The sequence below is a fragment of the Plectropomus leopardus genome, chromosome 11 (genome assembly GCF_008729295.1).
Source record: "Plectropomus leopardus isolate mb chromosome 11, YSFRI_Pleo_2.0, whole genome shotgun sequence".
In the NCBI taxonomy this organism is placed as follows: domain Eukaryota; kingdom Metazoa; phylum Chordata; class Actinopteri; order Perciformes; family Serranidae; genus Plectropomus; species Plectropomus leopardus.
The window spans coordinates 18,185,694-18,213,249 of NC_056473.1; the positions used below are offsets into that span (position 1 = coordinate 18,185,694).

At 38.9% G+C, this 27,556-nt stretch overlaps 2 protein-coding genes across 2 annotated transcripts; one reads left to right on the plus strand and one right to left on the minus strand.

Moving 5' to 3' along the window:
- The first annotated feature begins 175 nt into the window (after positions 1 to 175).
- On the plus strand, positions 176 to 9,857 carry vps4a (vacuolar protein sorting 4 homolog A). The gene is made up of 11 exons (XM_042495724.1): positions 176 to 393; positions 992 to 1,103; positions 1,932 to 2,076; positions 2,168 to 2,229; positions 2,476 to 2,595; positions 4,811 to 4,967; positions 5,621 to 5,769; positions 5,907 to 5,988; positions 6,338 to 6,557; positions 6,687 to 6,827; positions 7,734 to 9,857. Exons 1-11 carry the CDS (start codon positions 373 to 375, stop codon positions 7,833 to 7,835), a joined length of 1,311 nt encoding a protein of 436 aa, XP_042351658.1. The 5' UTR covers positions 176 to 372; the 3' UTR covers positions 7,836 to 9,857.
- Positions 8,097 to 26,472, minus strand: cdk10 (cyclin-dependent kinase 10). The gene is made up of 14 exons (XM_042495725.1): positions 26,221 to 26,472; positions 24,390 to 24,462; positions 24,212 to 24,283; positions 23,712 to 23,814; positions 22,471 to 22,552; positions 22,230 to 22,297; positions 20,893 to 20,945; positions 19,478 to 19,547; positions 19,165 to 19,224; positions 18,580 to 18,703; positions 18,326 to 18,465; positions 17,481 to 17,533; positions 14,897 to 17,391; positions 8,097 to 9,613 (listed from the first exon to the last, which is right to left on the minus strand). Exons 1-13 carry the CDS (start codon positions 26,308 to 26,310, stop codon positions 17,297 to 17,299), a joined length of 1,083 nt encoding a protein of 360 aa, XP_042351659.1. The 5' UTR covers positions 26,311 to 26,472; the 3' UTR covers positions 8,097 to 9,613; positions 14,897 to 17,296.
- Between the last annotated feature and the right edge of the window lie 1,084 nt (positions 26,473 to 27,556).

The window sequence follows — 27,556 nt, forward strand, 5'->3', positions numbered from 1 at the left end:
CTGATTTAAACCAAATTAATTAATTGGATTATTTTTGATATATGTAGATCCTAACCATAAAGTATTCCCAGTTAGGCAGTGAATGTGTTCTGTGATTTTCAGGCTACATGCTTGTCATTATATTTTGAAAGTTTTAACCGGAAGTTATCTCGGTGCCCCGTTAGACGCAGCGTCTGTGGCAGTTTTTGTTGAGTCGAAGCAGAGCTGTAATATCAGCTACCTAGCTAACGTATTAGCTACTGTTTTGTCATGTCAAGAACAACCCGTCCCCTCACAACACAGGGACGTTAACGAGCTGATTTCTTCACATATCCGCCTTTGGGTTGGATCAGAGGATAGAAATTTGGGAGGAGAGCGCAAAACTGAGATGAAATGACAACGTCAACATTGCAGGTAGGCTACTCTTAGCTAGCCGCCGTTAGCTTGTTACAACTGGACATAACGGAACGCAAGCTAACCTGCTAACAAAACAGCTGACAGTAAAGCCTGCTAATGTTGTGAGCAAGACAGTTTGGTTAACTGAGCCTGCAAACAGCCCAAATATAACATTGTCTTGAACATAGCGCTACCATTAACAAGATCTAACGTTAGTTAACGACATACTATAAACAATTAGATCAGCGGGTATTGGTTATTAATGTATGGATTGCTAACTAGCGGTAGCTGGAGATTGTTTATACCGTTAGCTTGGCTGTAGCTCCTGCTCGCACACAGTTAATATGGAAAAATTAACATTAAAATGCTTTTTTTGACTGGTTTTTGCCTTTAGGAATATCGCAGTGAACTTTGTAATAGAATCAGACAAACTGATAGGATTACATTGTGTAACATATTATGATAATTGTATAACTTTTGCTTGTTTTGGTTGAAGCTCCAATGTTGACGTGCAGGCTGATGTCAGGATGAGTACTCTTCCCTGCCTTAATTGTGTCTCCACCCCCAATCCATTTTACATGTGTCCTCTGGCTGTATTTCTCTGCATCTGTTGCAGAAAGCGATTGATCTTGTGACCAAAGCCACAGAGGAAGACAAGGCAAAGAATTATGAGGAGGCCTTGCGACTGTACCAGCATGCTGTGGAATATTTCCTCCACGCCATCAAATGTGAGTACTGCTACCTGGGAGGTGGTTGATTTAATGTAACACCCCTCTGTTGGTATGAACAGTTGTGGGTTTCACCATTGGTGGATTAAGTACACAACTGTGTTACTTAAGTCAAAGTGTAGATACTCCTGGTCAAATCTTACTCGAGTATTATCTGGAGTACTTGTTGAAAAAAAGAAGTCATTGTTGAGTCCACAATTTACCCCCCGGGGATCAATAAAGTATTTCTGATTCTGATCCACAGATGAAGAGAAAATGCTAAGTAAAAATATTTCTAACAGTGTACGACAACTGTGCGTGCAAAATCAAGTCAGTGCTTGTCCATCCAAAAACTGCAACTAGCACAAGCACAGACAATTTTGTTTGAAATATTTATCTGGAATTAAGCATATGTTTATATACCTTGATACAGTCTCTCAGTTTGGATAGCAAATTCTTGTAGGCCTTGATGAAGTTTGTACATGGCAAACAGAAAACTTTTAATACGATATGAATCATTACAGTACAGTAACACCACTTCCACAAACAATCCACATGCAGAACTACACAATTTATGGACTTTTACGTTTGAGAAATGTAAACAAAAGCCCCCTGTTGACTTCAAAGCAAATGTAAGGAGTAACAAGAGCCTTCATCGAAATGTAGTTGAGTCAAAAGTGCAATATTTGTCTTTCAGATGTAGTGGAGACAAAGTAATAAGTCTCCAGAAACAGTAATATTCCAGGAAAGTGTGGATACTCAAAAACTGTACCTAAGTCAGTGTACTTTGTTACTGTCCACCGCAAGGTTTCACTCACATTGTTGTTTGTAATTTCATCTTTCCCTCAGATGAAGCCCACAGCGACAAGGCAAAGGAGAGTATACGAGCAAAGTGCATGCAGTACCTGGACAGAGCGGAGAAACTTAAAGACTATCTGAAAAATAAAGACAAACAGGGCAAGAAGCCTGTCAAGGAGGCACAAAGCAATGACAAGTATGTGGTCTATCTTCCCTCTCAGGTAACATGTTTGAATCTGTGGGCTTTACGGTGTTTGTGTCAACCTCTGTGTTTGTGTCCTGCCCAGGAGTGATAGTGACAGCGAGGGTGAAAATCCAGAGAAGAAGAAACTACAGGAGCAACTTATGGGTGAGTTAACGTGTGTGAGTGTAAGTAGTAAGATGGATAAGTTTGTATAATTGAATCACATACCACACTGCTTTGTGGGAAGATCTTCACATCTAAGTCAATGTAACGAGAAATTTTGATCAAATGTAACTTTGCATAATTGGTCTGAGGTCTTGTTTGTGCGAGAGCTGCAGGTGTACAATTACTTCTAGAGTGTTTCTTCCATCTGCATTGTCCATCTTGATCATGCTCTGCCTGTGTGTCCAGGTGCCATTGTGATGGAGAAGCCCAATGTGAGGTGGAACGATGTGGCCGGACTGGAGGGAGCTAAGGAAGCTCTGAAGGAAGCTGTCATTCTGCCCATCAAATTCCCTCACCTCTTTACAGGTACTGTGAGATTTTTCCGCTCTAATTCTGTATTTTAATTCTGAATTTAAGAGCGAAAACAAGGCTTTATGGCAGAGGTTCTTTTTTTTTTTTAGATGTGCTTAAAACTAAAAGATGTACATTGCCATTAGAAAGTTTCCATGGTCATGGAAAACCTGGAAAAGTCATCGAATTTAACCATCATGTTTTCTGGGCCTGGAAAAATCAAGGAATTAGTGAACATAATTTGTATTTCACGATAAGTCATAGAATTTTGTTCATGAATTTGTGTCAGTAATTTGTGGATAACTGTTAACAAGAGTTGCAGCTGTATACTGTTTTCAAGGTATAGCGTTGTATAAAAATTGATGGTTATCGTACTGTGTACATTAGCTAATCTATGGCATTGGAAGGGAAATGCAATCAGAGAATATTTTTTTCTTAACATATTTTCTAAATGGAGACTTCTTGCACATACTTTCATTGAAAACAAACATGTCAGGTTTTAGTTATCATTAGATGTTTTCATTCCTTCACAGATCATTAAATTAAAAATAACTGTGTAGCACTGTAAAATGTGAAATCATGATATTTTCTGAGAAGGTGCTTGTGTTGAAAAATCTCTTATCATTCCAACCTTACCTTTAACGTGATGTAACATAACTGCAAATTTATTTTGCGACACTTTTGACATACCGTAGCTCTGATATGCGCCCGTGTGTGACGTTGTTTTTTGTCGTTTATGTTTCTTTATTTTCTCCTGCATTCGGGTTCTCCCTTCATTTTACCAAGTGAGCTGAAATCATTTTTGAGAAGATTTTGAATCTGATGTGTTTGAAAAAACACCAGGCAAGTTGGGCAAGAAAAAAAAAAATCCTTAAAACGTCATGGCACTGATTTGAAATTTTGTCAACGAAAACATGTGGGCACCCTGATTGGAAGAAGAAGACATACTTTATAATCCCACAGGGACATTTAATTTTCTCACTCTGTTGTTTTATGTTACACACACACACACACACAGGCCTGAAATTGGGAGGCATGCACAAACAGGAGATATACAAATGGCTCCTTGCTCAAGGGTACCTCGGTAGAGCCAAGGAGGCAGACTGGCATCTCTCCAGTCACCAGTCCACCATCATACTTGGTCCTGTTGGACTTGAACTGGTGACCCTACAATTCCAAAGCCACCTTCCCTTTGGACTGAGCTACTGCTGCCCCCGTGTGTAGAATAATGTGATAAAGAAGAGTATACTGTATATACAGGGAGCCAACAGGCATGGAAAACCTGGAAAAGTCACTGAATTTCTAAATCTTATTTTGAAAATCCTTGAAGAAAAACTCCCACACATTGTCTAACTTACAAAAATCATTGTTTAGGTGCAACATTTTGGTACTAAACCTTCATCAGGCATAAGTAAAGTCCTTGTTACTTTGTTTTTTTTCTAAATCATGGAATTTTGTTGTGTTTAGTCAAATTAATTTTTACACTCATTAGGAGATAAGCTTCCACCTAATGCAGCATGAAGGCAAATTTATTTTCTGTAGCTTTTGACTTAATCTTGCATCAACAAGTTATATTTTGTTGTCCTTTTTTCCAATAATAATAATACTATAATAATTAATTAGAGTTCAGTGTATTATGTTGAGAATGGTCATGGAAATTTTATCATAGGTCCTTGAAACGTAATGCAAACGTTTTTCCATGTAAATGTGTGGGAACCCTAAATATATGGAGCTAAAACAGTAAATCAGCAAAAGCAACAGTTTTGGTATTCAGTTTTGGCGGTGGTCCAGACCTTTGGATCCGCCTGCACCACCGAGTATGAGTCGACTGACTGAGGACGGACACAGAGTGTAATTAATGACAGTTCTGTCTGATGTCAGGCCAATTAAATTTCTCATTTGTTAATCAAAAAATGCCAAACACGCTCCAGATCTAACCCCTCAAATGTGAGGATTTGCTGCTTTTATTTGTTACATGCAAAACAGTCTGAAATGATCAGAGGATGTCCGTTTGATCTCTGGGAATATTTGATGGCCATTTCTCACAGTGTGATTTTATTTCATAAATTGATTTAAAGGAAAAAGGTGAATCAATTGTGAAGATATTCAGTTAAAGCCCTGCTTCTGTATCAATGCCAAACTGTGAAATATTATGTTAGCATTACCTGTTGGACAGTATCCCAGTTTGACATCATAAGACTAACATTACCTCTGTTTTTTGTGTTCTCAGGAAAGCGGACTCCGTGGAGAGGCATCCTGCTGTTTGGTCCTCCAGGGACGGGGAAGTCGTACCTGGCGAAGGCGGTGGCCACCGAGGCCAATAACTCCACCTTCTTCTCTGTCTCCTCCTCAGACCTTATGTCCAAGTGGCTGGGAGAGAGTGAGAAGTACGTCTCTTCCTCAGGGGGGTGGCTGTTGTCTGAAGCCGTACTCTACTCAGAGAAAGACAAGTTTATTGTAGCACAGAAAAGCAGCAGACTGGCTTTATAACTTCTGTTTGATGTTGATTTTATCAGGTGATTTTAGAGAAAACCTGACCCTTCATCCTTTTAGATGAACATCAGCAAACCGTGAAAAATCTGAATGTAAAGAGTAACTTTGTTATTTTTCAACCTGGACCCTATTCTCCCATGTTTTTGTGGTCCAGTAGTACAAAACAGACTCCAGTGTAACCACTTGGGGTTTTTGTGCACTATCAATTTACATCCAGAAATAGCTCAGAAATCACCAGACTTTTCCTTCCCCTGTGTGCTGCACTGTATACAAATGAATGACAATAGTTGGCTTCTTAACTCATCTTCAGTTATATCAGAGGCTAGAGAGCATATTCTAGTTTTGAAACTGCTCCAACACAACGTAAGATGCCGAGAGCTGCCAGTAAATCCATTTCCAGTCCAGACTGGCAGCTCTCAGTTTTTGTCAGGGACACGCTTCACCTGTGTTGCTCACCGTCACTAATATGGATTGTGCCTCCTTAAGTGCTGCTGTCCATATTTTCTCTCTCGGTCTCATTTCCTCCGTCTCTCCCTTTGCACCACAGGCTGGTGAAGAACTTATTTGACCTGGCTCGCCAGCACAAACCTTCAATCATCTTCATCGATGAGGTGGACTCGCTGTGCGGCTCCAGGAATGAGAACGAGAGTGAGGCTGCTCGCCGCATCAAGACAGAGTTCTTGGTCCAGATGCAGGGTGAGACAAATGAGATGGGGATAAGGAGCGATGTAAAACGACAAAATCACCTTAAATGTGCTATTACATAACATTTCGACACAGAGAGAAGCACAAAGTGCTCATATTGAGCTGACTGAAGCTCTCTGGTTCTGTAGGTGTGGGAAACAACAACGATGGTATTTTGGTGCTGGGAGCCACCAACATCCCTTGGGTGCTAGACGCTGCCATCCGCAGAAGGTCAGAGGTCACTTTAATACTCCTCTTTTTCTTTTTTTTTCCAACCTAAATTCCTCTCAGGAGTCAGAGAATAAATTTCCCTGTAGCTGCACACTATTTAAATACATTATGGTTCAAGGCAACTGGAGCTTGGTCGTAGTGTTATAGTAGTAGCGTATGGTAAATATTCAGTCTTCATATCTCAGCAGCATGTTGTTACTTTCCAAAATGCAGCTCCTTGCAGTGTTCACAAGCTCTTTAAGGTCTTCATAGTGAGCGAAACCTGCAGGCACAGCGTTTCTGTTGTCTGTGTTGTAAACAGCTGGTGAATATGTGATTGAATAGGATCTTGTCCTCTGTCGTGTGTCAGATTTGAGAAACGTATCTACATCCCTCTGCCGGAGGAGCCAGCTCGGGCCCAGATGTTTCGACTTCATCTGGGCAACACGCCACACAGCCTAAGCGAGGCCGACTTGCGACAGCTCGCCCACAAGACAGACGGTTACTCTGGCGCAGACATCAGCATCATAGTCAGAGACGCTCTCATGCAGCCCGTTAGGAAGGTCCAGTCTGCCACCCACTTCAAAAAGGTGACACCGCTAGAAATCCAGGGAAAAAAAAACATGTTAAATCTTTGAAAGCCCATATCAGTTGAATACTTCTTATGAAAATAATGTTCACATACGACTGGGCTTTGTTTCCTGTTCTTACTCCTGCAGGTTCGCGGTCCATCCCGAAGCAACAACCAGGTGATGGTGGATGACCTGTTGACTCCTTGTTCCCCTGGCGACCCTGCAGCCATAGAGATGACTTGGATGGATGTGCCTAGTGATAAGCTATTGGAGCCCATAGTCTGCATGGTGAGATAAACACATTTTAACGAACAGAAATGATCAGTGCTGCAGATTGTGGTGTCAGACAGTAACAGTTAGACAAGCAGAGGTGCAAACTTGTCTCCTTTTGGCAAAAATCACTGTTCTGTATTGTGGATTTTTTTCGACATACTATATTATGTCAGTTTAAACATGCTATTCTATACATTTAATATGGCAATATTAATATTACCATGGAAAGGCATATTTCAACATACTATACTATGTTATGCAATGACATTTTTTTGACATACTATATAATTGCATTATTTGACAGACTATGCTAACGCATTTTTCAAAAAAGCATACTAATTTTGTTTTTGTAGACACATTATACACATCATACACATTTTTGACATACTATACTATGGCTTTTTTTGACACACTGTACTATGACATTTTTTTCGACATGCTGTATTATAGCATTTTTCCACAGTATTCTATGGTATTCGTTTTACATACTATACTAAGAAATTTTTTTTGATATACTATACGATGGCATTTTTTCTGCATACTATATTGCGGTATTTCTATTTTACATACTATACTGTTGCATTTTTTTCTACAAACTATACCAAGGTATTTTTTGACATACCTTACTATGGCTGCTTAAACATGCAATCCTTGTCATCTTATCCTTTTCACCCTTGATGAGTTTGCACCCCTGTGGTACTAATGATGTGTAATGTGTTGCTCTGTGCTCCTGATTACATCATACCAGACTGCTCATCAAAACGTTGCACAGCACCATCGGGCAGCATGTTTATATGATAAAATCATCCACAGTAAGGTGTCTATAAGTCCAGTGTTTGGTGAACATTGACCCTGCATGACGGAGAATTGAATATATACCATGCAAACGGTAAATGACTGGAATCTCCTTCCCCTCTGCAGTCGGACATGCTGCGCTCTCTGTCCACCACCCGTCCCACAGTCAACACTGAAGATCTCCTGAAGGTCAAGAAGTTCACAGAGGACTTTGGGATGGAGGGCTGAGAGACAGAGCCCTGCCTCACCTCTACCCGGTCCACGAGAAGGGTCAAACTGCTCCCAACAACACTCATCAACCCTCCTAAACTGCTGTATCATCCCGTAGCTTTCATCTCTCAGCTGAGCGCTTGGTTCACTGCCTCTCATGGATTTCAAAATAAGAGACTGGTCCTTTCGAACAAAAGAAAGGGCAAGAAATCTTGTATTTCTTACTTTTAATCATTAAGGCCAGAATTTTTTGAATCCTTGGAGGAAGTTGACTAAATGCTACAATAGAAAATCTTAGTGTGATTTGGTAGTTGGACAATAGCGCCCATGTCCTTTTCCCCATTTCAGACGATGTTCCGTTACAAAGCAGCCGCTACAGTGTATTCACTACAAGAACTTCTCATCTAATCTGCATTTACGCAAGGAAAGCTGCATTTGAATCTAAATGCGTTAAGTTTGTCCCTCTCTGAGCCGATTTTATCTGACTGAAGGACTGTACATTTTGTTGCCATCGTGCACTTTGCTTTGGGTTGCAATGAAGGACAGTGACATTTGAAGAAGAAACAAAAGAAGATAGTACTCCTGCCAGGCATGCGAGTGTGTGAATGCATCCAAGTGTTTTTATGAGACTTGTGTGTCTTAATGTATATGTCTATATGTTTGGAGCCCTGTTATTTTGTTATTTGATGAAGAGTTAATTGATCATCACTGCCTGTGTGTCCCTCTACAGCTCTTTGTTTATGTCTGCAGCAGTCCGAGCAAGGCATTCATGGTCAATATTTACGACAAGAGATGTGCTTGACTGAGAGCCAAACACCACATTTTCCCTATCTCATCGTAAGGTTCATTTAGTAGCTTTTCTGGAGCTTTTGGTCGTATCACATGATCTTCCTTAGCAGATATTCACTTTTGGTGGTATTATAAATGGTCAGTTTTTATTTTCTCATCCATGTTGGCTTAAAACTTTGAGGGTTGAAAGGTCATACTCGACATTGGAAACAACATTTAGCAGCTGTTCTGGAGCTTTCGATATATCACATGATCTTCATCACCACAGTTCTTGAGTCAGCAATAATGAGAAGTCCATGAAATGCTCAGAAGAAATTCTTGGCAAACTCCATCTGCTGATAAAAGTTAGATTGTTTTCTGAATTACAGTTTCCAAAATCAACGATACACTTTGATCCTCAGCTCCAGTTGCTCTGTTTAAATCAGCTAGTTTCTGCACTGCATTTCCCAGAATACACTGGCCTGACTGTGATTCATACTGCGATAGTTTTCCTCTTGGATCTTCCATTGTGGAAGTTACTTTGTAGTCTGTTCAGCAGCGATACATGAGTGCCCAACTTGAAGAATCTTCTTCCTCTCGTTAAAAAGAATCAATCAAGCACATCTCTTAAAATCTGAACACTTTTATTTTGTCTCGTTTGCCCAGCTGCAAATTGTTCAACAGTGTTAAAAAAATATTGATACTTTGTTAATCACATCTGACATGTAACTTGACTGACGATAATAGAGATACAGTTTACACTTGAAGTTATTTATTTTGTTGTTGTTTTATGATGGCGCTCTAGTGAAAGTCCTGGGTTGTTTTTTTTTTTTCTTTTGGGAGGCTAAAACACACCGAGTTCTACTCTGAGGTCAACACCACCATCTTGTTTCATTACTGTCTGTTCGGGGCTGACAATAAGGAAAGCGAGCCCTGCTGGCTATCAAGAAGCAGCACCACACTGTTTGTCAGTTTTAAATTATCTTTTAAAATCTGCTATTGGATGTTTGTTCTGTAACAACTCTGACCTCTCACTATCAAACCAGAACCACAGGCTTGTCTGCTAACTCAGTGATGGGACTTCTTGTGATAGCTCAGTGCTAGTATCGCTGTGTGTTTGTGGAGGTACATACTGAATCAGTGGGAGGTCAGTTATTAACGTCCCTGTACGGGGACTTAACCTGCCGCTGGCCATGTAACCATTACTACTAATTTAACCTGCATTAATAAAAACTGACATTTCAAATGAAAATAAAAGACAGTTGATCTTTTTGACAGTTTTTTTTTGTTCAATAGCTGATGGTTTAAAGGGACACAAATCAAACTATTCCTTTAACGATTAACAATAAGTGAGCAGAATCAGGGTTTCAGTACTTCATTTCAAGGGCACTTTGACAGGACACACAGCTGGTCATCCTCACATACTGATAATGGGAGGACGAAACCAGAGAGCTTTTTGATATTTTGCCACAAAGTCAGCTTTTCTTTCATTATTCTGCTCTAATTCCTAAGAGAGTTAGTCTCCATCACACTTTGCTGTGTTTTGAGTGGCTGTCTGCTGGAGGAGCAGACCGTTTGTTGCGGTGGTGGGGGAAGGTTGGCATCAGCTCTGGTTCACAGGCTGCACAGAGAAGAAGAGAGATGAATGATTTACAGTTTATAAGAGGGCAGAGGTTACAGCTGAGACGGATCAAAAAACTTTTCACTCACGTAGAGGTTTCTCCTTGAAGTAGGAACTGTCCAAACAATCTTTGGCAGTAGCTCTGGATCAGGAAAAGAGGCAGTATTCAGTGAATAGTGTCTCTTTAGCACATCTGACAAAGAATTGTAACTAATCTGTAGGCTGAACGTAGGTGAAAATACACGATACTATACCATGTGATCCGATATAATACTATACTATACTATACGATCCTGTACAATACTATACTATACAATACAATACGATACGACATTACACTACACTACGCTACACTTTGAACTACATGCTATAATGTGTTTATTTCACTGTATTTTGGACGACATGCTATGGTATGACTTTTTATGCAATTTCTAAGGAGATGCTATAGTATGACTTTTGTGATATTTTGGACGACATGCCTGTAGTATGACTATTTTATGCTATTTTGAACTTGTATGACTTTTTTATACGATTTTTAACAACAAGCTATAGTATGACATTTTCATACTATTTTGAAGAGCATGCTATAAAATGACATTTTAAGGCTGTTTTGAACATCATGCTATAGTATGGCATTTTTGCCCACACAGTAAACCCATGCGGGCTGACTATGTGGGCACCATTAGGGTTATGTTGGCATGGGCTGGAACTAGAAAGACTGTGTGGGACCTACATGGGTTCTGTAATGTGGGTCCCACATGGTAAACCCATGTGGACTGACAACCCCATTAGGGATACATATGGGCTAAAGGGGCACGGGTTAGAAATGGGTACAGTATGTGGGACCTGTATGGGTTTTGTAGCCTGGGTCCCACATGGTAAGCCCATGTGGGCTGATTATATTCGCTCTGTCAAGCATACATGCGGGCTAAAAGGGCATGGGTTGGAACTGGGTACAGTATGTGGGACCTGTATGGGTTTTGTAATGTTGTTCCCACATGGTAAGCCCATGTGGGCTGACTATGTGGGAACAATACATGTGGACAAAGTGGGCATGGGCTGCCCAGACATCACTGGTTCCCATCTACAGAGCATCAGTGGCCTTGGTGAAGTGAGGTGTCTGCACAGAGCCCAAAGGATACTGAAAGACAGCAGCCATCCCAGCCACAGCCTGTTCACCCTGATGCCATCTGGAAAAAGAAGAAGTACTGAACCATGGAGCAGCTTCTTTTTACCAGACTGTGAGACGCCTCAACTCCTCCTTCAACGCCAGAAAGATGTAGCGGGATTTAGGGTCAACTTCTATTTAATTTCTTCCTAAATCACGTTTAAACAAAAATGACAAAATAAATCCACCTTGTACCTTGTAAAGTAGTTGATGTACAGCAACAGGGTCTGTGTATCCTTTGGATTTTCCTTTCAAAAACAGGTATTAAAAATAAAATGAGTGGTTATTGGATTTTCCTTTAAAAAATAAAATAAAATTGAAATACAAGGCATTTGTAGCCCTGTGTAATTAAAAGTCAGAAAGAATAAATGATCTATACTAATATGCAGCATTTTATATAGTTGTACCTGAAATAAATCCATTCATGATCAAAATACACTTTAAATAAATATAATGATGTTTAAAATGGTAAATTCATACTTGTCAAACAGTTAAAAAGATAGAAATGAAGGTTCCTGTGACGAACTTGGTAAAAAGCAAACAAAGTCAAGTTTATGTTCAATGTGGCCAATCAGACGCTTCAGCGCGCCTCCTCACCGCCCACTGACCGGTGTCATTAGTAAAGGTCAAAGGTTAATATGGCAGCCGAGCGCTTGGTGCGGACAGAGGCCCGATATTGAAGTGGTAAGAGACTTAACTAAACAGTTGAAAAACTAATTGTAAGTTAGTGTTATGTCCTCATGTGTTAATTCATGCTTCATGTTGACAATGTAAAATCACAGTGTGGATAAGAAAAGAGAGAATGTTGTCCTTTTTAGCGCCCCTCGCTAATGTGCTATTCATTGCCCTGGCGAGTCAGCAAATTATTAGCATGTAGCTAACTAGCGGATGTTTCGGTTAGCCGTGATGCTAATCTTCGCCATGCTAAACTCCATTGATTTATGCTAAAACCGTTAGCGGCCTAAATGCCCACTAGCTGCAATGCTAACCGATCATGTGTAAAATGGTTATGCAACCAGAAGGAAGAACAAAAGAATAAAAGACATGCTTTGTCATCCTGGTGTGTTAAGAAACTGCTGTTTGTTGTGTTGTGATGTACTTTTTGTACTATTTGAGTTAAAAGATGCAGCTAGCTGCTGGCGAAATGAAAGCTACTAGGAAATTTCTGTTGTTGGTGCTATTTCCACAGTCAAAGAGAGTTAAACCATATGTTAAAGGTGCATAGTATTTCTACATTTTATGAGTTTAAAGTGTTTTAAAGTTTCACTTGTGACTGAAATTAATGTTTTTTGTGTTTCCATTTATGCATCTGAACTGTACCTGAGTTTCTGTTGAAAGTATTAGCTCTCTAAACTGATTATTTTCACTGATTGTGGATGAAATTAAGATTTTGAATTAGAAGTTAACTACCTATGTTGTACAACAAAACTTGCAAATTGGAGCATTGAGTTTATTTCATGAGCTTATCCTATGATCAACAATGCTCATATAATTAGCACAAACTGTTATTTTGACCTTTTTTTATAGGTCAGGTTATTTAGTTGAGTTGGAGACCTTTCAAGCTGAGTCAGGACTTCGGATGGAGATCTTGGAGCCTTTAACCGTGATTCTGAGACTTGAGAGGATTTCATGGAGTCCAGAGAGAGACTTTTCCAGTACTGATGGTGAACCTAGTCCAAAGAGACATCGAACCACCTGCCTGCAGCAAGAAGGCTGCAAACTGAGGCATGCTCATGTATTTCACCCTTTCTTCAAGTGCGGTAGGACTGAACTGTACACACACACACACACACATACACACACACTGGTCCCGCGACAGCATACCGTTTTTGCTTCATTTGCGGATCAGGAGATATCACTGTGATTCTTAGAGAGAGACAACATACCCCTGGGGGTTTTAATTTTATTTTTGTGCGCACAGTTTATTATTTTAATTTATTATTCTGAATTGATACTGGAAACTGATTTTGTACATACTGTACATTTGTAAATTTGTACTTGGGTCTCAAACTGTTCCATACCCTCTTGGTTGTTCAATAGAATCTGTTAAAATATATAGCAGCGTCCTGTGCTAAATTTCACTGGGATTGTCTTCTTCTTGACTCCTGCCGTTCCTAAGTTCTTCTGATCTGGTCCAAGTGAAATTTAAAAATTGGTTTGATTTTAATGAGAATAAAAAAAAAGTATTAAATGTTTTCGTTTGGGGATTTGTGTCAGCTAATTCATGGAACTGCTCAGGTTTGTGGTTTTTTTGTGTTTCACGTATGTGACCCAGCTAACACCAAGTGTAACCCTGCATGAAACCAATAGAGGCAATTGATATGGGGCCAATATGGGACCCATGGACAAACCCACTTATTACCCATGTTAAAATCCCATGTAGTACCCACCTAGAGCTTTAAGCTGGGACTGAGATGGGTCTTGTGTGTGCTGCCCGGTTAAGCCCAACCTAACACCCACTGGAATCCTGCATGAAACCCATATGGACAATGGGCATGGGACCAATATGGGACCCATGTACAGTCTCAAGTACAACCCATATTTCAACACATGTCCTCATGTATTACCCACATAGAATTTAAAGCGGGAACAGAGATGGGTCTTGTGTGTTTCGCCCAGCTGGGCCTCGCCCAACACCCAGTGTAATCCTGTGTGAAACCCATACATGCAGTTGGCATGTGGCCATTATGGACAATCCCACATAGAGCCCATTTTACAGTCCCATGTGGGGCCCACTTTTTAGCCCACATGGGCCCCACATACAAATGTTGGCTGGGTTTGAATGATATGCTTTAGTACAAAATTTGTATGCTATTTTGAACGACATGCTATAGTATGACTTTTTTAGGCTGCTTTGAAGGACATGCCATAGTATGACATTTTAATTCTATTTTGAACAACATGCTATACTATGACGTTTTTGTCACATTTTTGACAACATGCTATAGTGTGATGTTTTGGTCAGATTTTTGACAACATACTGTACTATGATATTTTGGGCAGATTTTTGATGACACTATAGTATGACATTTTGTATCTTAAGTGGCAGCATCTTTGAACATTTGCCCATCTGGACACTTAAAAAAGACCTGTAGAGCTGCTATGGTTTCATCTGTCCACACATAAACAGTTTTGACTGTTGGTTTGACTCTTTTTGTCAGTTGGCAATATGTCGGCAGGAGAAGCAGAGTAATATGATCTGACAGGCTAAAGTGAGGGCATGGGAGGGATTTGTAGCGGTCAGGAATATTTGTATACACATGGTCCAGGCCGCAAATTGTTCAATAGTGTTAAAAAAAATATTTATACTTTGTTAATCACATCTGACATGTAACTTGACTGACGATAATAGAGATACAGTTTACACCTGAAGTTATTTATTTTGTTGATGTTTTATGATAGAGCTCTAGTGAAAGTCCTGGATTTTGGCTTTTTTTTTGGAGGCTTACACACACCGAGCTCTACTCTGAGGTAAACAATACCATCTTGTTTCATTACCGTTTGTTCTGTCACAACTCTGACCTCTCACTATCAAACCAGAACCACAGGCTTGTCTGCTAACTCAGTGATGGGACTTCTTGTGATAGCTCAGTGCTAGTATCGCTGTGTGTTTGTGGAGGTACATACTGAATCAGTGGGAGGTCAGTTATTAACGTCCCTGTAACCATTACTACTAATTTGACTTGCATTAATGAAACTGACATTTCAAATGAAAAAAAAAAAAAAACAGTTGCTTTTTTTGACAGTTTTATAATGTTCAATAGCCGATGGTTTAAAGGGACAGTTGCTCAAAAATACACATTTTCCTCTTTTCAGCAGGGACTCTCTTAAAAAGTGGGGTTTCACCAGGAGGCGTGGGAGCCTTATGTTCTGTGTCACGCATTGTTGTGTGCCTGATGTGCGCTCTCGTCAGCTCACATTGAGAGCCTCATCACTTGTTGTTAAAATTTCCAAACAGTAATAAGTTGTCTATCAACTTAATATTTGACTAAACCCAATGATTAAACGTACAGGAAACCTTGTGCCCCACTGCAACGTCAAACAAAGATGATTTTGCAATTATTATGATCATCTATTCACAAAGAAACACCTGTATTTTGCTCCTTGTATTGTACCTAAGATGTAGAAGGTCCTCTTCTTTTTCCATGCTAACAGGCCAGAATCGCTCTATACTTTCATACACTCAGTTGTAAACTGAACATTAATTGATAAGATGAGATTCAGTTAAAACTGGTAACAAACTGACGTTGGGGCTTTATGATATATTGTTAGGTGTAACCAGTTTCACATGAACACTACCAAGCTTTTGTTTCCAGATGAAACCAGTCAGTTTAAAGTTAGCGTCTTAACAGTTAGATAACATTAACAAGACAGTAACTTTAATCTAATGTTTTCATGGAACATGATATAAGGTTTCACATTCGGATGTCAGCATGACTTGATAGCGAAAATAAAAGTATTAACCGACATAACTTGTACTAATGTAACACAACTTTCCCTCCATCAGAAGAAACTCATAAGCGTGCAATCAGAGTACGAGTTGAGCGGGGCTGAGACGGCCACGGAGCTCACCGACTCGTGAGCTGCTACGTTATGCAAAACCAAGCCAATCCGGGCAAAAACCCCACTTTTTAAAAGAGTCCCCTTTCAAGTAGTTGTATTTATTAACCTAAATTGCTTTGGTGTGAGCTTAGATGTCTGCCTTCTTTTGAATATTGAGCACCAAAAGTCGAGTGCCAATATATCGGAGAGGAAGCAGGCATCTTCATGGCCGATATCTCCAACATTCAGCAACTCACAATAAAACAATATAGACTGATAAATTGCACTACAGGTAAGAGGAAAAGTAAGTGTTTTTGATTTTTGGTTTAACTGTCCCTTTAAACATATCCTACAGTAACAGTTAAGTACTCGGTCTTACACCACTTGTCAGTGATTTCTACTCGTTAGGCCACTGTTCATTTACAGTACATTTTAGGCATTGAAGCTGAGGCTCATAAAGGAATATTTTGAGAAGACTGATACATCTCTCATGTCTGCACAGTCAATATTCAGCCAACAGTCCATGGGCTTAGCACAAAAACTGGCTACATATTTTGTGTGCAGAGATATCTCTGATTGGTACCAATCTTCTCATCTTACGCTTGAAAAAAGCTAACAAGCATGTTTCCCAGAAGTCAAACTATTCATTCAACATTTAACAATAAGTGAGCGGCGTCAGGAGTTCAGTGTTACAACTCAAAGGCACTTCGACAGGACATACAGCTGGTCATCGACACATACTGATGCTGTGAAGACCAAACCAGAGGGCTTTTTGTTATTTTGCCACAAACTCAGGTTTTCTTCAAGTATTCTGCTCTAATTCCTAAGAGAGGCTGTCACACAGATGACGTGTAACTGCGGGAAGAGCTCAAGCAGGGTTCAGTCACTACTTGTCGTGCCTTTTCACATCAAGTTGACATCACGACTGATACAGAGTATCAAAGACAGTTGCAATAGCACATCTATATATGTGACAAATCCTCAACACAAAGGACAAAATGCCGAAGCATATTTGTCAAGGCAACTTTGTCCTCATTACTGACTTCTTTTACTGTGCAGACATTGGCAACAATGTGAATATTGAGAAGTACTGCAGACACCTGACAGAAGAGACTTCTACTGAAGCTAGAAACTGCTGCTGCAAAAAAAATGAATCTACATTATAACTGTGTGTGAGCAGTACAGCAATGCGTTCCTCTAAATTTGTTGGCTTTAGCCGAGGTGTAACCGAAACCAGTTTAACTATTTTCCATTTGCTCAGAGTTCCAGAGTAAGTCTTCATGAGCAGATGTACGTTCTGCGCACACACGTCCATTGAGTGCAGATTTCTGAGACTGTCCGCACCACAGGGTCGATTTTAAATCCAGTGTCTCATCTTCCTCATACTTTGCTGCGTTTTGAGTGGCTGTCTGCTGGAGGAGCAGACCGTTTGTTGCGGTGGTGGGGGAAGGTTGGCATCAGCTCTGGTTCACAGGCTGCACAGAGAAGAAGAGAGATGAATGATTTACAGTTTATAAGAGGGCAGAGGTTACAGCGGAGACGGATCAAAAAAGTTTTCACTCACGTAGAGGTTTCTCCTTGAAGTAGGAACTGTCCAAACAATCTTTGGCAGTAGCTCTGGATCAGGAAAAGAGGCAGTATTCAGTGAATAGTGTCTCTTTAGCACATCTGACAAAGAATTGTAACTAATCTGTAGGCTGAAAGGTAAAAATATACTATACTATATGATACATTTTGGACGACACGCTATACTATGACAATGTAAAGCAATTGTCAACAATATCCTATTCCATGACTTTTTCATGCTTTTTTTGGACAAAATGCTATACTATGAAGTTTTTATACTAATTTGGATGACATTTATGCTATGACGTTTTGATGCTATTTTGAACACCATCTTATAATATGACTTTTTTATGCTATTTTGGACAACATGCAATGCTATGACTTTTTGATGCCAATTTTACAGTTGTCCAAAATAACATCACTAAGTCATAGTAGAGTATATCATCCAAAATAGCATCAAAATGTCATACACCTTGGCAATACACCCAGGCCCTTACAGCTATAGATTTATTGTCATTTTTACATTATTCAATCATTCATTAGTTACACCTGTGCTTTTAAAGTTTTTGGTGTAGAATTTCAAAAGAACAGTCCAAAAAGTCAACATTTAAAATGTTGAAAAATGGCTAACTATAGTTGGGTTGGGGTTTGAGGGTCAGGGCCAGGGTAAGGGTTAGGAGTTCATCATTCTAAATGTCAAAATAAATGTGTAATGCTAAAATGTCTTCTGTGAAAAAACACTTTAAAATGTACATATATACATGTGTAAGCATTTGTGTTAAGACAAGAGAGGTTGTGTGTGTGTGTGTGTGTGTGTGTGTGTGTGTGTGTGTGTGTGTGTACCTGCGGTGTGGGTTGTACATAAAGAGCAGGTTGAGCAGTCTGTGTCCAGCATCAGACAGCCAGGTGAATTTATTCTTCAGGTTGTTGTACGGCTGCTTCCTCAGACTGTACTGACCAATGAGTGGCAGCAGAGAAAAACCCTGGGACACACACACACACACACACACACACAAATTCAATTTAGCACCACAAGACATCAGATATGATATAGGGTTCAATTCACGATGAAGACATATTGAGAGTTGAATTCTCACTGGCCAGATGTTTTCGTTGGGTGTTCCCAGCAGCTGAACAATCAGGTCGACCTGCTGGATCTCAGAGGTTCCAGGCAGCAGAGGTTTGTGAGCCAGCAGCTCAGCTAGGATACAGCCGACAGCCCTGCAAAAAACACAAAAACATGCATTTTCCCCACTGGCGCCTTATGTGATGAGAGAAAGTCTAGTATATCTGTGATCATGATAGAGCATAAGAAACAGCAGGCAGGTGCTACTCGTCGGAACGTTTTAAGTGTTTGGGAAGGCATACAACTGGAAAACTGAAACTTGGATTGTTCTGCATGAGTTGTGTGAAAGCTTGTAAATGGCTGTTTTGATTTTGTTTCACCATTCTTAAACATGGACCCTATGACTTCAACTCATCAAGAATTTTGTCCAAATTGTTTTGTTCACCCAGGAGGCATGAAGGAAAAACAAAATTTTCTTCACAGGATGACTAACTGATGTACAAACAATTATTTTGGGGGGGGTGAAGTATTCCCTTTCTCAGGAGGAAGTCCCTTATTCCCTAGGATGTGATAAAATTATAAAATGGATGTAATTGTTTTTGTGTTGGAGCCTCACCACATGTCCAGCGCTGTAGTCTGGGTCTTGGTCCCTAGCAGGAGCTCTGGAGCTCTGTACCTGCCAACAGATGAAGGGGGAGGGGGATGAGCACATATCGTGATAGAGAGCAGGCCTGCCTGAGGTAACGGAGCTAATGAGGGAGGATTGCTGAGGGAGATTAAAAGTAGGAGTTTCCACTGAGGCTGCACAAGCACAACGTAAGCAACACAAGGGTTATCTGCAGTGCACCAGAATCCAGCCACACATTAACAGAATTAAGCCAAAGCCGTTTTCATGTTAAACTTGGCTGAGAGGCCCGGCAGACACTCACCACAGTGTGACCACTCGAGGCGTCATGGGTTGCTGTGGGATGCCATACATCCTGGCCAGCCCGAAATCAGCTGCAAACAGCAGAAACAAAAACCAGATCAATAAAAATGCCACCAATGTAAATAATTTCTATACATGTAACATGGTTACAATTATTATTTTCATGATAAAGTAACATGTTGAATATTTTTTTCAATTAATGAATAAATAAAAGTCAATTAAAATAGCTCAGGTGACAAATTAAAATAGCTCGCACCCAAAGACAAGTGATTTGGCATGTTTGCATATAAATGACAATCTATTATGAAAATTATTTCTGATTTATTTTCTGTGAATCAACTAATTCGTTGTACAACAGATCGAGAGTGAATGTTCATTTCTTTTCAGCTTTATTTGACAGGACAGGATTAAAGCATGAAACGGGGAGAGAGAAGGGATGACACACAGCAAAGCACCACTCATAAACACATAAAATATATATTAAACTAAAATATGTAACAAAATATAAGAAGGTAAGATAAAAATAGCTGTGAAAAGTAGTTTATAATTTGCTGGTTTTGTGTGTGTGTGTGTGTGTGTGTGTGTGTGTGTGTGTGTATATATATAAAAGTATATATATACATATGTGTCTGCGTATTTGTATTAAGTGGGAGAAAAATTGATACAGCATGGTATCAAAATATTTTTACATGGCAATATCATATTGATACACGGTCACCAAGTATGGATTTTTTAAATTTTTTCAATTATTAATATTACAAATACAAATTAAACTTTTGGTAGCCTACAAGAATCATTAAATCAACTGCTTTTTTCAGTGCACTTGACACATTTTGCTGCAGTAAAAATGACTTAAGTGAGATGAACAGACTGAAAAGATAAATATAAGACAAAACAGATGTTGATAAAGTTTTCCTTTGGAGACATAATATGCTGTTGAAAACAGCTAATGAATTGCATTGTATGTTATAACAGTACTTTACAGCGCATCGCAACCACTCTAAAATCACAATAATACTGTATTGTGATTTAAGTTTGATGATAATACCGTATCGTGGGGTCTTTTTCTCCTCGATAAAAGTTTGTTTTTTGTTTTTTCATATTGAAAACATGGGTCTGAGGAGAGACGGTATTGTATGTTATGGTTATGATTTAGGTTCATTTTAATTAGGGGATATGAGAAAACTTAAAAAATGTACATAAAACACACTTACATATAGGGAAAAGCAGAAGTAAACAGTCCATATTCGGTACATAACAAACTTGAAGAACATAAAAAGGCAGTTATTGTTGTGAGAGAGGGAGAGAGAGAGGTCAAAGGTGAGTGCTGGTAGAGTCTGGTATGTGCATCAGTACAGGAGTAATGTGATTACAGTGAGCGCTTCAGGAGGGGTTATGGTAATGGTAATGACTCACCAATCTTAACGCAGCCTTTGTCTGTCATCAGCAGATTAGACACCTTCAGGTCCCTGATAACAAGATACAAGAGGATAATGAGCCAGCTCCCAAAAGACACAATACTTTCAACCCCTCCACTCGTCATGCAGAGCTGAACGCACGTTGCTTTAAACCTTTTCAGTTACATCTTCAGCTCTGTCTGAACGCAGCTGCATCAGTGTCTCCCACACTGTGTAACTCTGCTGCTTAAATCTGGTGATTTAATGTTGCCTTAAGTAACATGAACACAAAAAAGCTTAGATTTATCTGGTTTTGACTCTATTTTCTATTTTTAAATTTGCAAATATTCTATAATTTAGGGATACTTTGGATTGTAATCTTAAACACATCGTTTTCGACTGCAAAATGTAACAGAGATCCCTTTTCCTTGCCTAAACGGATTATTAACTGTTAATCTGCTGTGAAATTTTAATTAGCCTTTTTCCTGAGTATCAGCCCGACACATATCTCCAGATATCTCTTTCTCATATTGACAGGCATTGACTGCCTCCGCATCTCTGCATTAGATGTGACTGTAGCTTTGAAAAGCAGATCAGTCCACTTGACTAATCCAACTGCCGAGCTTAAAGACAAAACGGGACAGCGTACTGAACAGCCAAGTGCATTTAAAACATAAACAAGAGACAAATCTAGAGATATGGCTGGTCTTTGTAAACAAAGATTGTGATTACGTATCGGAAAGCAACCCAGCAACAACTCACAACAAGAAAGCTAGCTGACCAGATAATTTACCTGGTTAACTAACAAGCTGAAATTATATAATATATAAAATGATAGTGACATATTTATCTAAACTTTAAGTAGTAGATATATCTTTTTTTTTTTTTTTAAACTTTCTCTCCTGAGTTTACTGAGAACACAAAAAAAGCAACATTACTTTTTGGGTTTCCAGTTGTGTATGTATTGTATTTTGTAATTTTTATTCATTTGTTTGTTTGGTTTGGGGTTTTGTTAGCCCTTTGTTGCAGTAGAGGGTGGTTGAAATATGAACTTATTATGAAAATATTCTGTACTATGAACTATTATGAAATAGCAAGCAGAATTTTAAATATAAAGTGTGATCAGAGATATTTTTCTATGATTTCAAAATTACGATGACACTTAAATGACTTTAAACTTGTACTGTAACTACGGCCATTATCACCACTACCACTTGTTGACACACCGATTCACGAAATTCTTGATTTAAAAAAGAAATTTCATCAATACATGAGCTATGTAATGAATAAGGTACATGAAATGATATGATGACGACCAAAAAAAAAAATAAAAATTACCAAATATGTGGGACTGACCTGTGTATAATGAAGTTGTGGTGGAGATACTCCAAGCCTCTGAGCAGCTGAAGAACAATACACTTCACCTGAAAAAGGATAGAAGAAAAGAATTTATTATAACGCAGACAGCACGACCTGACCCAGCAATACAGAAGCCATACAATGCAAAGTAATTTTTACAAAATTCAGGCCGAATTTTCAGTACTCAGTAAATGCTGGATTCATGTGAGGTAAATGTTAGATATGGGAACTGTCCTACCTGAGCCTCAGAGAACGGTGTCTGCATGTTTTCCAGCAGACTGGCCAGATCCTGCTCGCAATAACTCATCACCAGAAACAGGCTGAACAAGAAACACACACAATACCACACGGTTAATACACGTTTTCATGGACAAAATTTCAAAACTTTTCCATGACATTTCAAGGACCCATAATGTTTTATTTTCCTTTCCCCACTGGCCTAGCATTTTTCAAACATATCAGATGCAAACTCTATTCAAACATAATTTTAGGTAGCTGCCATAAATACAGGCAGAGATGGGACACCGGGAGAAAATGAAGGAACATGTGTGATGATAAACAAAAGTCACACTGACAGACATCACATCGACAGCCGCAGAAAATATATCTGCCGTGATGTTGCATTAAATGTAATGTTATCCGGGGTTCCTACAGATTAAGGCAAGTGGGATTTAAGCCTTTCTAAGACATTTCTTTGACACCACTTGGAATAAAATCTAAGACAAAACAGACAAGAATTACTTAAGATTAGGGAGAATTTTGCCCAAATAATTTTTGTAATATAAAACATGACTTTTTTGGTGACGTTAACGCCAGAGGCATTTGATTTTTTTCTTTTTCTAAAAAACTTAATCAGTATTTTGAGATTTTATAATGCAACATTGGTTAAAAAAGGATTTATAAAAATACTGCTTTGAATCTCTTAGCTTTTGTAAGATATTTGAAAGATAAATTTAAGACATTTTAATGGCAGCTAAGGTCTTATTTTGAGATTGATAAATTTAAGACCTTTTAAGACTTTTTAAGGATCCGCAGGACGGAAGATTGCTGTAACAATTTCATTGCAAAATATGACCTTTTCAAAACCTTTAATGATTTGAATTAATTCCATCATTTTTCCAGGGCCTTGAAAATGTGATTGTAAAATTCTAGGGGAATTTCCAGGTTTTCCATGATCGTGGGAACTCTGATCACAGAAAAATAGATGATTTGGGTGCTAATTTGAAAGATAGCAGTAAAACAAGTTGTGGTGAGTGAGGTTACAAAACCTGACAGATTCTGAATAGTTACACACAGAGAGATGTGCAGTTTGATGCTGTAGAATTTTCTATGTCATTGCAGGTTAATTCACTAATCCACTGACGTGCATCTACCCTAACACCATTATGGTGTGTGTGTGTGTGTGTGTGTGTGTGTGTGTGCGCGCGTGCGCGTGCGTGTGTGTGTGTGTGTGTGTGAGAGAGAGAGAGAGAGAGAGACCTCTCCAACTGGCTGCCAACGACCACTTCTTTCAGCTCCACTATGTTGGGATGTCTCAGCCTCAGCAGCAGGGTGATCTCTCTGAGGCTGCTGATGGGGATCCCTGACAGAGAAAGAGCAGAGCATAAGCAGGGTCGACGACTTTTACGGGTCATTTTAGCAAGAACTTGAATTCAAATTCTTATCTAGTTAGTTCATTATTTAAGCAGTGTGGACTAGTCAAGTTAAGTGGACACTTGTGCTACACTGAAAGAAATGTTTGAAAGCATTGAATGAGATGGACGAAAGCTCACACTTACTTTGACCTTTAACCACCAAAATCGAATCAGTTCATTGTTGAGTACAGGTGGACGTTTGTGCCAAATTTGAAGAGATTCCCTTCAAGCATTCTTGGAATATTACACACACACACACACACACACACACACACACACTACATACAAGCACACCACATTCAAGACACCCACACATATGAAACAGCGTTAGCACGGTGATCTTACCATCTTTCTCTTTGTCCATCCGGACCTTCTTCAGTGCTACAATCTCATCTGACTTGGTGTCTCGAGCTCGGTCTGTATTAAGAACAGGAAAGAGTTTATCTATTGAGCAGTTAAAATGATCTGCTGTTCTTAATTTTCTCATCAAACCAATCTGAAGTCTCAAACATTAATGACTTACACACAATGCCGTAAGTTCCTTCTCCTATGCGGTTGAGTTTCTCAAACTCTCTGACACTTCTGCAGCTTCCAAACTGAAAAAGAGTGAAAGGATGATGATGGCAGAGAGGCTCTTTTCACTTAGGTGAACTTTATGCATAATGCTTGCGTGTTTACAAGATCTGATATAGTCAGTGCACTCTGCATATTACCTACACTATAAAGACTAAAAACTAAATGTGGTTAATGGACAGAAACTGGGGAATTGCACTATATCTCTGGGTGGCTTCATATGACATGTATTCAGAACTACTAAAGTTAAACATTAGAGGCTGAAATGAAGTAACGAACAACAAGAAATCAATAAAGGGATCTGACGGTAGTTATTTAAGCAATCAGGTGCCTTGAGCCACTAAGAAAAATAGGATTTGAGAGGAATTTGCCATTACCTACATGGAAAAGAACTTAGAGCCATTTCACATTATATAACCAATCAGGGGCAGCTAGTGTCAAAAGGCTGTGATTACTTCAGATGAAGTTTACTTTGTCCTAAAAAAAGCCACCCTGTGGGAAAAGAGGACACACTGATGATTCACCAGGGAATCATTACATGACGAAGAGAGTTGGGTGATTTAACGTGCAGGCTTGTTTGTTGGTGGAAGCCTGTAATGAGATTGGCACTGATGGACACAATGACTGAAGTTGTAAATGTACGCAGACCTCAAGTCCACAAGACCCAGTGACTTGGAGGGAAGGGTTACATGGAGTCCTTCACTGGCATTTATTTTGATAAATAAGCTCCATTTTTGTGCTGTTTTCTGCAATTTTTTTTTGAAATTTTGAGAATGAAGTCATAATATGAGAAAAAAAGTTATAATATTAGAATAAAGTGGTAATTTTACCAGATAAAAAGTCTTATTTTTACAAGAAAGTGGATAATATATTATGGTAGATTCCCCAGCAATCACTGTCCCCAGTGCCGTGCAACACACAGTCAACAGGTAACCTGTAGACCTGTGCTCTTGCATGTTTTATAGTTTGCTAGCAATGGTTATTTCGATGATATAACATCCCCTCTCTCTCATAAAATGACGTCTTTTTTCTCATAACATTATGACTACTCATAAAATTCTAACCTTAATTCTCTTAATATTATGAGTTTAATCTCATTAAAAATTAAGACTTTTTTCTTGTAAAACTACAACTTCAGTCTCACAATATTGTGACCTTTTTTCTCATAATATTACGACTTTATTCTCAAAATAATTACATTATTCTTGAATAATATGACTTTAGTTAGGAAATCTAACATTTTTTTTCTTTAACTTTTCTAAACCTCTGTCACACTTTGGCACCTCATGTATATTAAAAGTACAGTTCCCATTGTGAATCACTTCTTTTCAATTGTGATTTAGAAAATGGTTGGCGGACCACCCAGCAGCCCAGTACGGGCCATATTTGCCCGCGAGTCGTACGTTGATACGTTGAGGACCACTGCTTTAAAGCACAATGCTCACTGATGACATTTAAACTTGTACAGTAGGTGGTTATATGGCGTTCTTGCTAGTCATTAACATTAGTGTTATGGTTTTTGTAGCATTAGCCGGATTGTGGCTGTTGTTAGTTAATGCTGAGCTTAAGACACTTACACAGTGAATATTTTCTATTATTATTAATCTTGCCTGTGTCAAATACATGCCGAATTTCAGACTAGGCCATCAAGACTTGTGACAAGTGTAAATTTGTGATCTATGAGTTACGTATAGTTGCAGACAAGCAGGACATTTTAAACTATACGATTCCTGAACAGAGTTTGGCGTCACTTTATCTGTACACGGAGCTGATTGTCTTACCCTATCACTTTGAGGCACTGTGAATGTTTTGTTGTTCTTGATAGACTTAAGTTTTATAGGGTCCGGTTCAGCCTCTCCTGCGGTGTCCATTATCTCATTAAAGGCCGTTTTAAACCTCAGAAGACACAAGTATGGTCCGTTTTGTCTCTCACTCGACAGGCTGCTGCTCGCTCAGTCGGCCGCCGCCATTGTGTTTTGGTTGTTGCCACCGGTGGGACAGCTGGGTGCTTTCGCGGAGTTTGAACATGCGGGGACACCGTATGTAAACACTCGCCTCTGCGGTTCTGCGACCGTGTGGCGGTGTTCAGCCATTTTGAATTCTTCCTGGAAGTCTGTAATAAAATTAAAACACAAAATGTAAAACTACGCCCCGTCCACGTGATAAACTATCTGTAGCATTGAAAAAAATAGATGTAAAGCTTAAAGGGCCACTCCAACAGTTCAGTAAGGTACATAATATGAACCAAAGTGTGAATCAAGATTCATAAAGCAGCAAACAGTTCCCATATCTAACTTAATTTACAGCTTGCAGGAAATATCTTGTTCCCGCTGGGTGCCAGACCAGTTTTTTTTTTTTTTTTTTTTTTACTTTTGATACTATAAAACCTCCCCAAAATAAGTGAATGATTTTGGTGTAAGTGAAGAAAGCACACAAAGGACAAGAAAATAGCTGTGTGCCAACCAGCCCTGGTCTCCCCTACATACAGTCATGTAAAACTCAAGGTGGTGCAGCATTAACATGCTCCTCAAGAAATAAGTCAGTAATATGTGCATTATAATATGGCAATGTGAGGAAGGATATTTTGTACAGTAAGGACATTTTATTCTTATATTTTAGTTAAATGCACTGCTTATTCTGCTCTACTTTGCTAATTTTACTTAACTACTTGACACCTGAGCAAATTGACTTTTCTCTCAAAAATATGGAATGAAGACACAAGCTACTTACAAGAAATTGTAAGTAGTATTGTAAGTAGGATAAGTAAAATGTTACAAGGAAATTACCTGAAATTTAAAAAAGGATACAAAAAGAAAATGAAAAGAACAAAAACAGAAAAAATCCTTAAAAAGTGCTAAAATAAAATTAAAAATATATGTAAATCATAATAATGAATAAATATTTTTTTTCTGTAACTTGATTACATAATTATAATAATTATATGTTTTTTTAAATATATATTCCTCTCATTATTTCATAATTTTCTTATAATTTTCTCACTTTATATCTCTCCTTTTTAGCTAGGGTCATTTTCTTCTCCCCCCCCATGTTAAAAAAAAAATTGAACCATTTTTTTTGTGTTTCAAAGGTTTAAATGCTTGAAAAAAAGCATCCAAA

Excerpts from the sequence above, each read along its gene's own strand:
- vps4a (XM_042495724.1), top strand. The coding sequence starts at position 373 with ATGACAACGTCAACATTGCAG. Across the intron at positions 2,596-4,810 it reads ATTCCCTCACCTCTTTACAG|GAAAGCGGACTCCGTGGAGA; the intron begins GTACTGTGAGAT and ends TTGTGTTCTCAG. Across the intron at positions 5,770-5,906 it reads GTTCTTGGTCCAGATGCAGG|GTGTGGGAAACAACAACGAT; the intron begins GTGAGACAAATG and ends CTGGTTCTGTAG.
- cdk10 (XM_042495725.1), bottom strand. The coding sequence starts at position 26,310 with ATGGACACCGCAGGAGAGGCTGAACCGGACCCTATAAAACTTAAGTCT. Across the intron at positions 19,225-19,477 it reads CCTCGAGTGGTCACACTGTG|GTACAGAGCTCCAGAGCTCC; the intron begins GTGAGTGTCTGC and ends ATCTGTTGGCAG. Across the intron at positions 18,466-18,579 it reads CCAACGAAAACATCTGGCCA|GGTTTTTCTCTGCTGCCACT; the intron begins GTGAGAATTCAA and ends TGTGTGTCCCAG.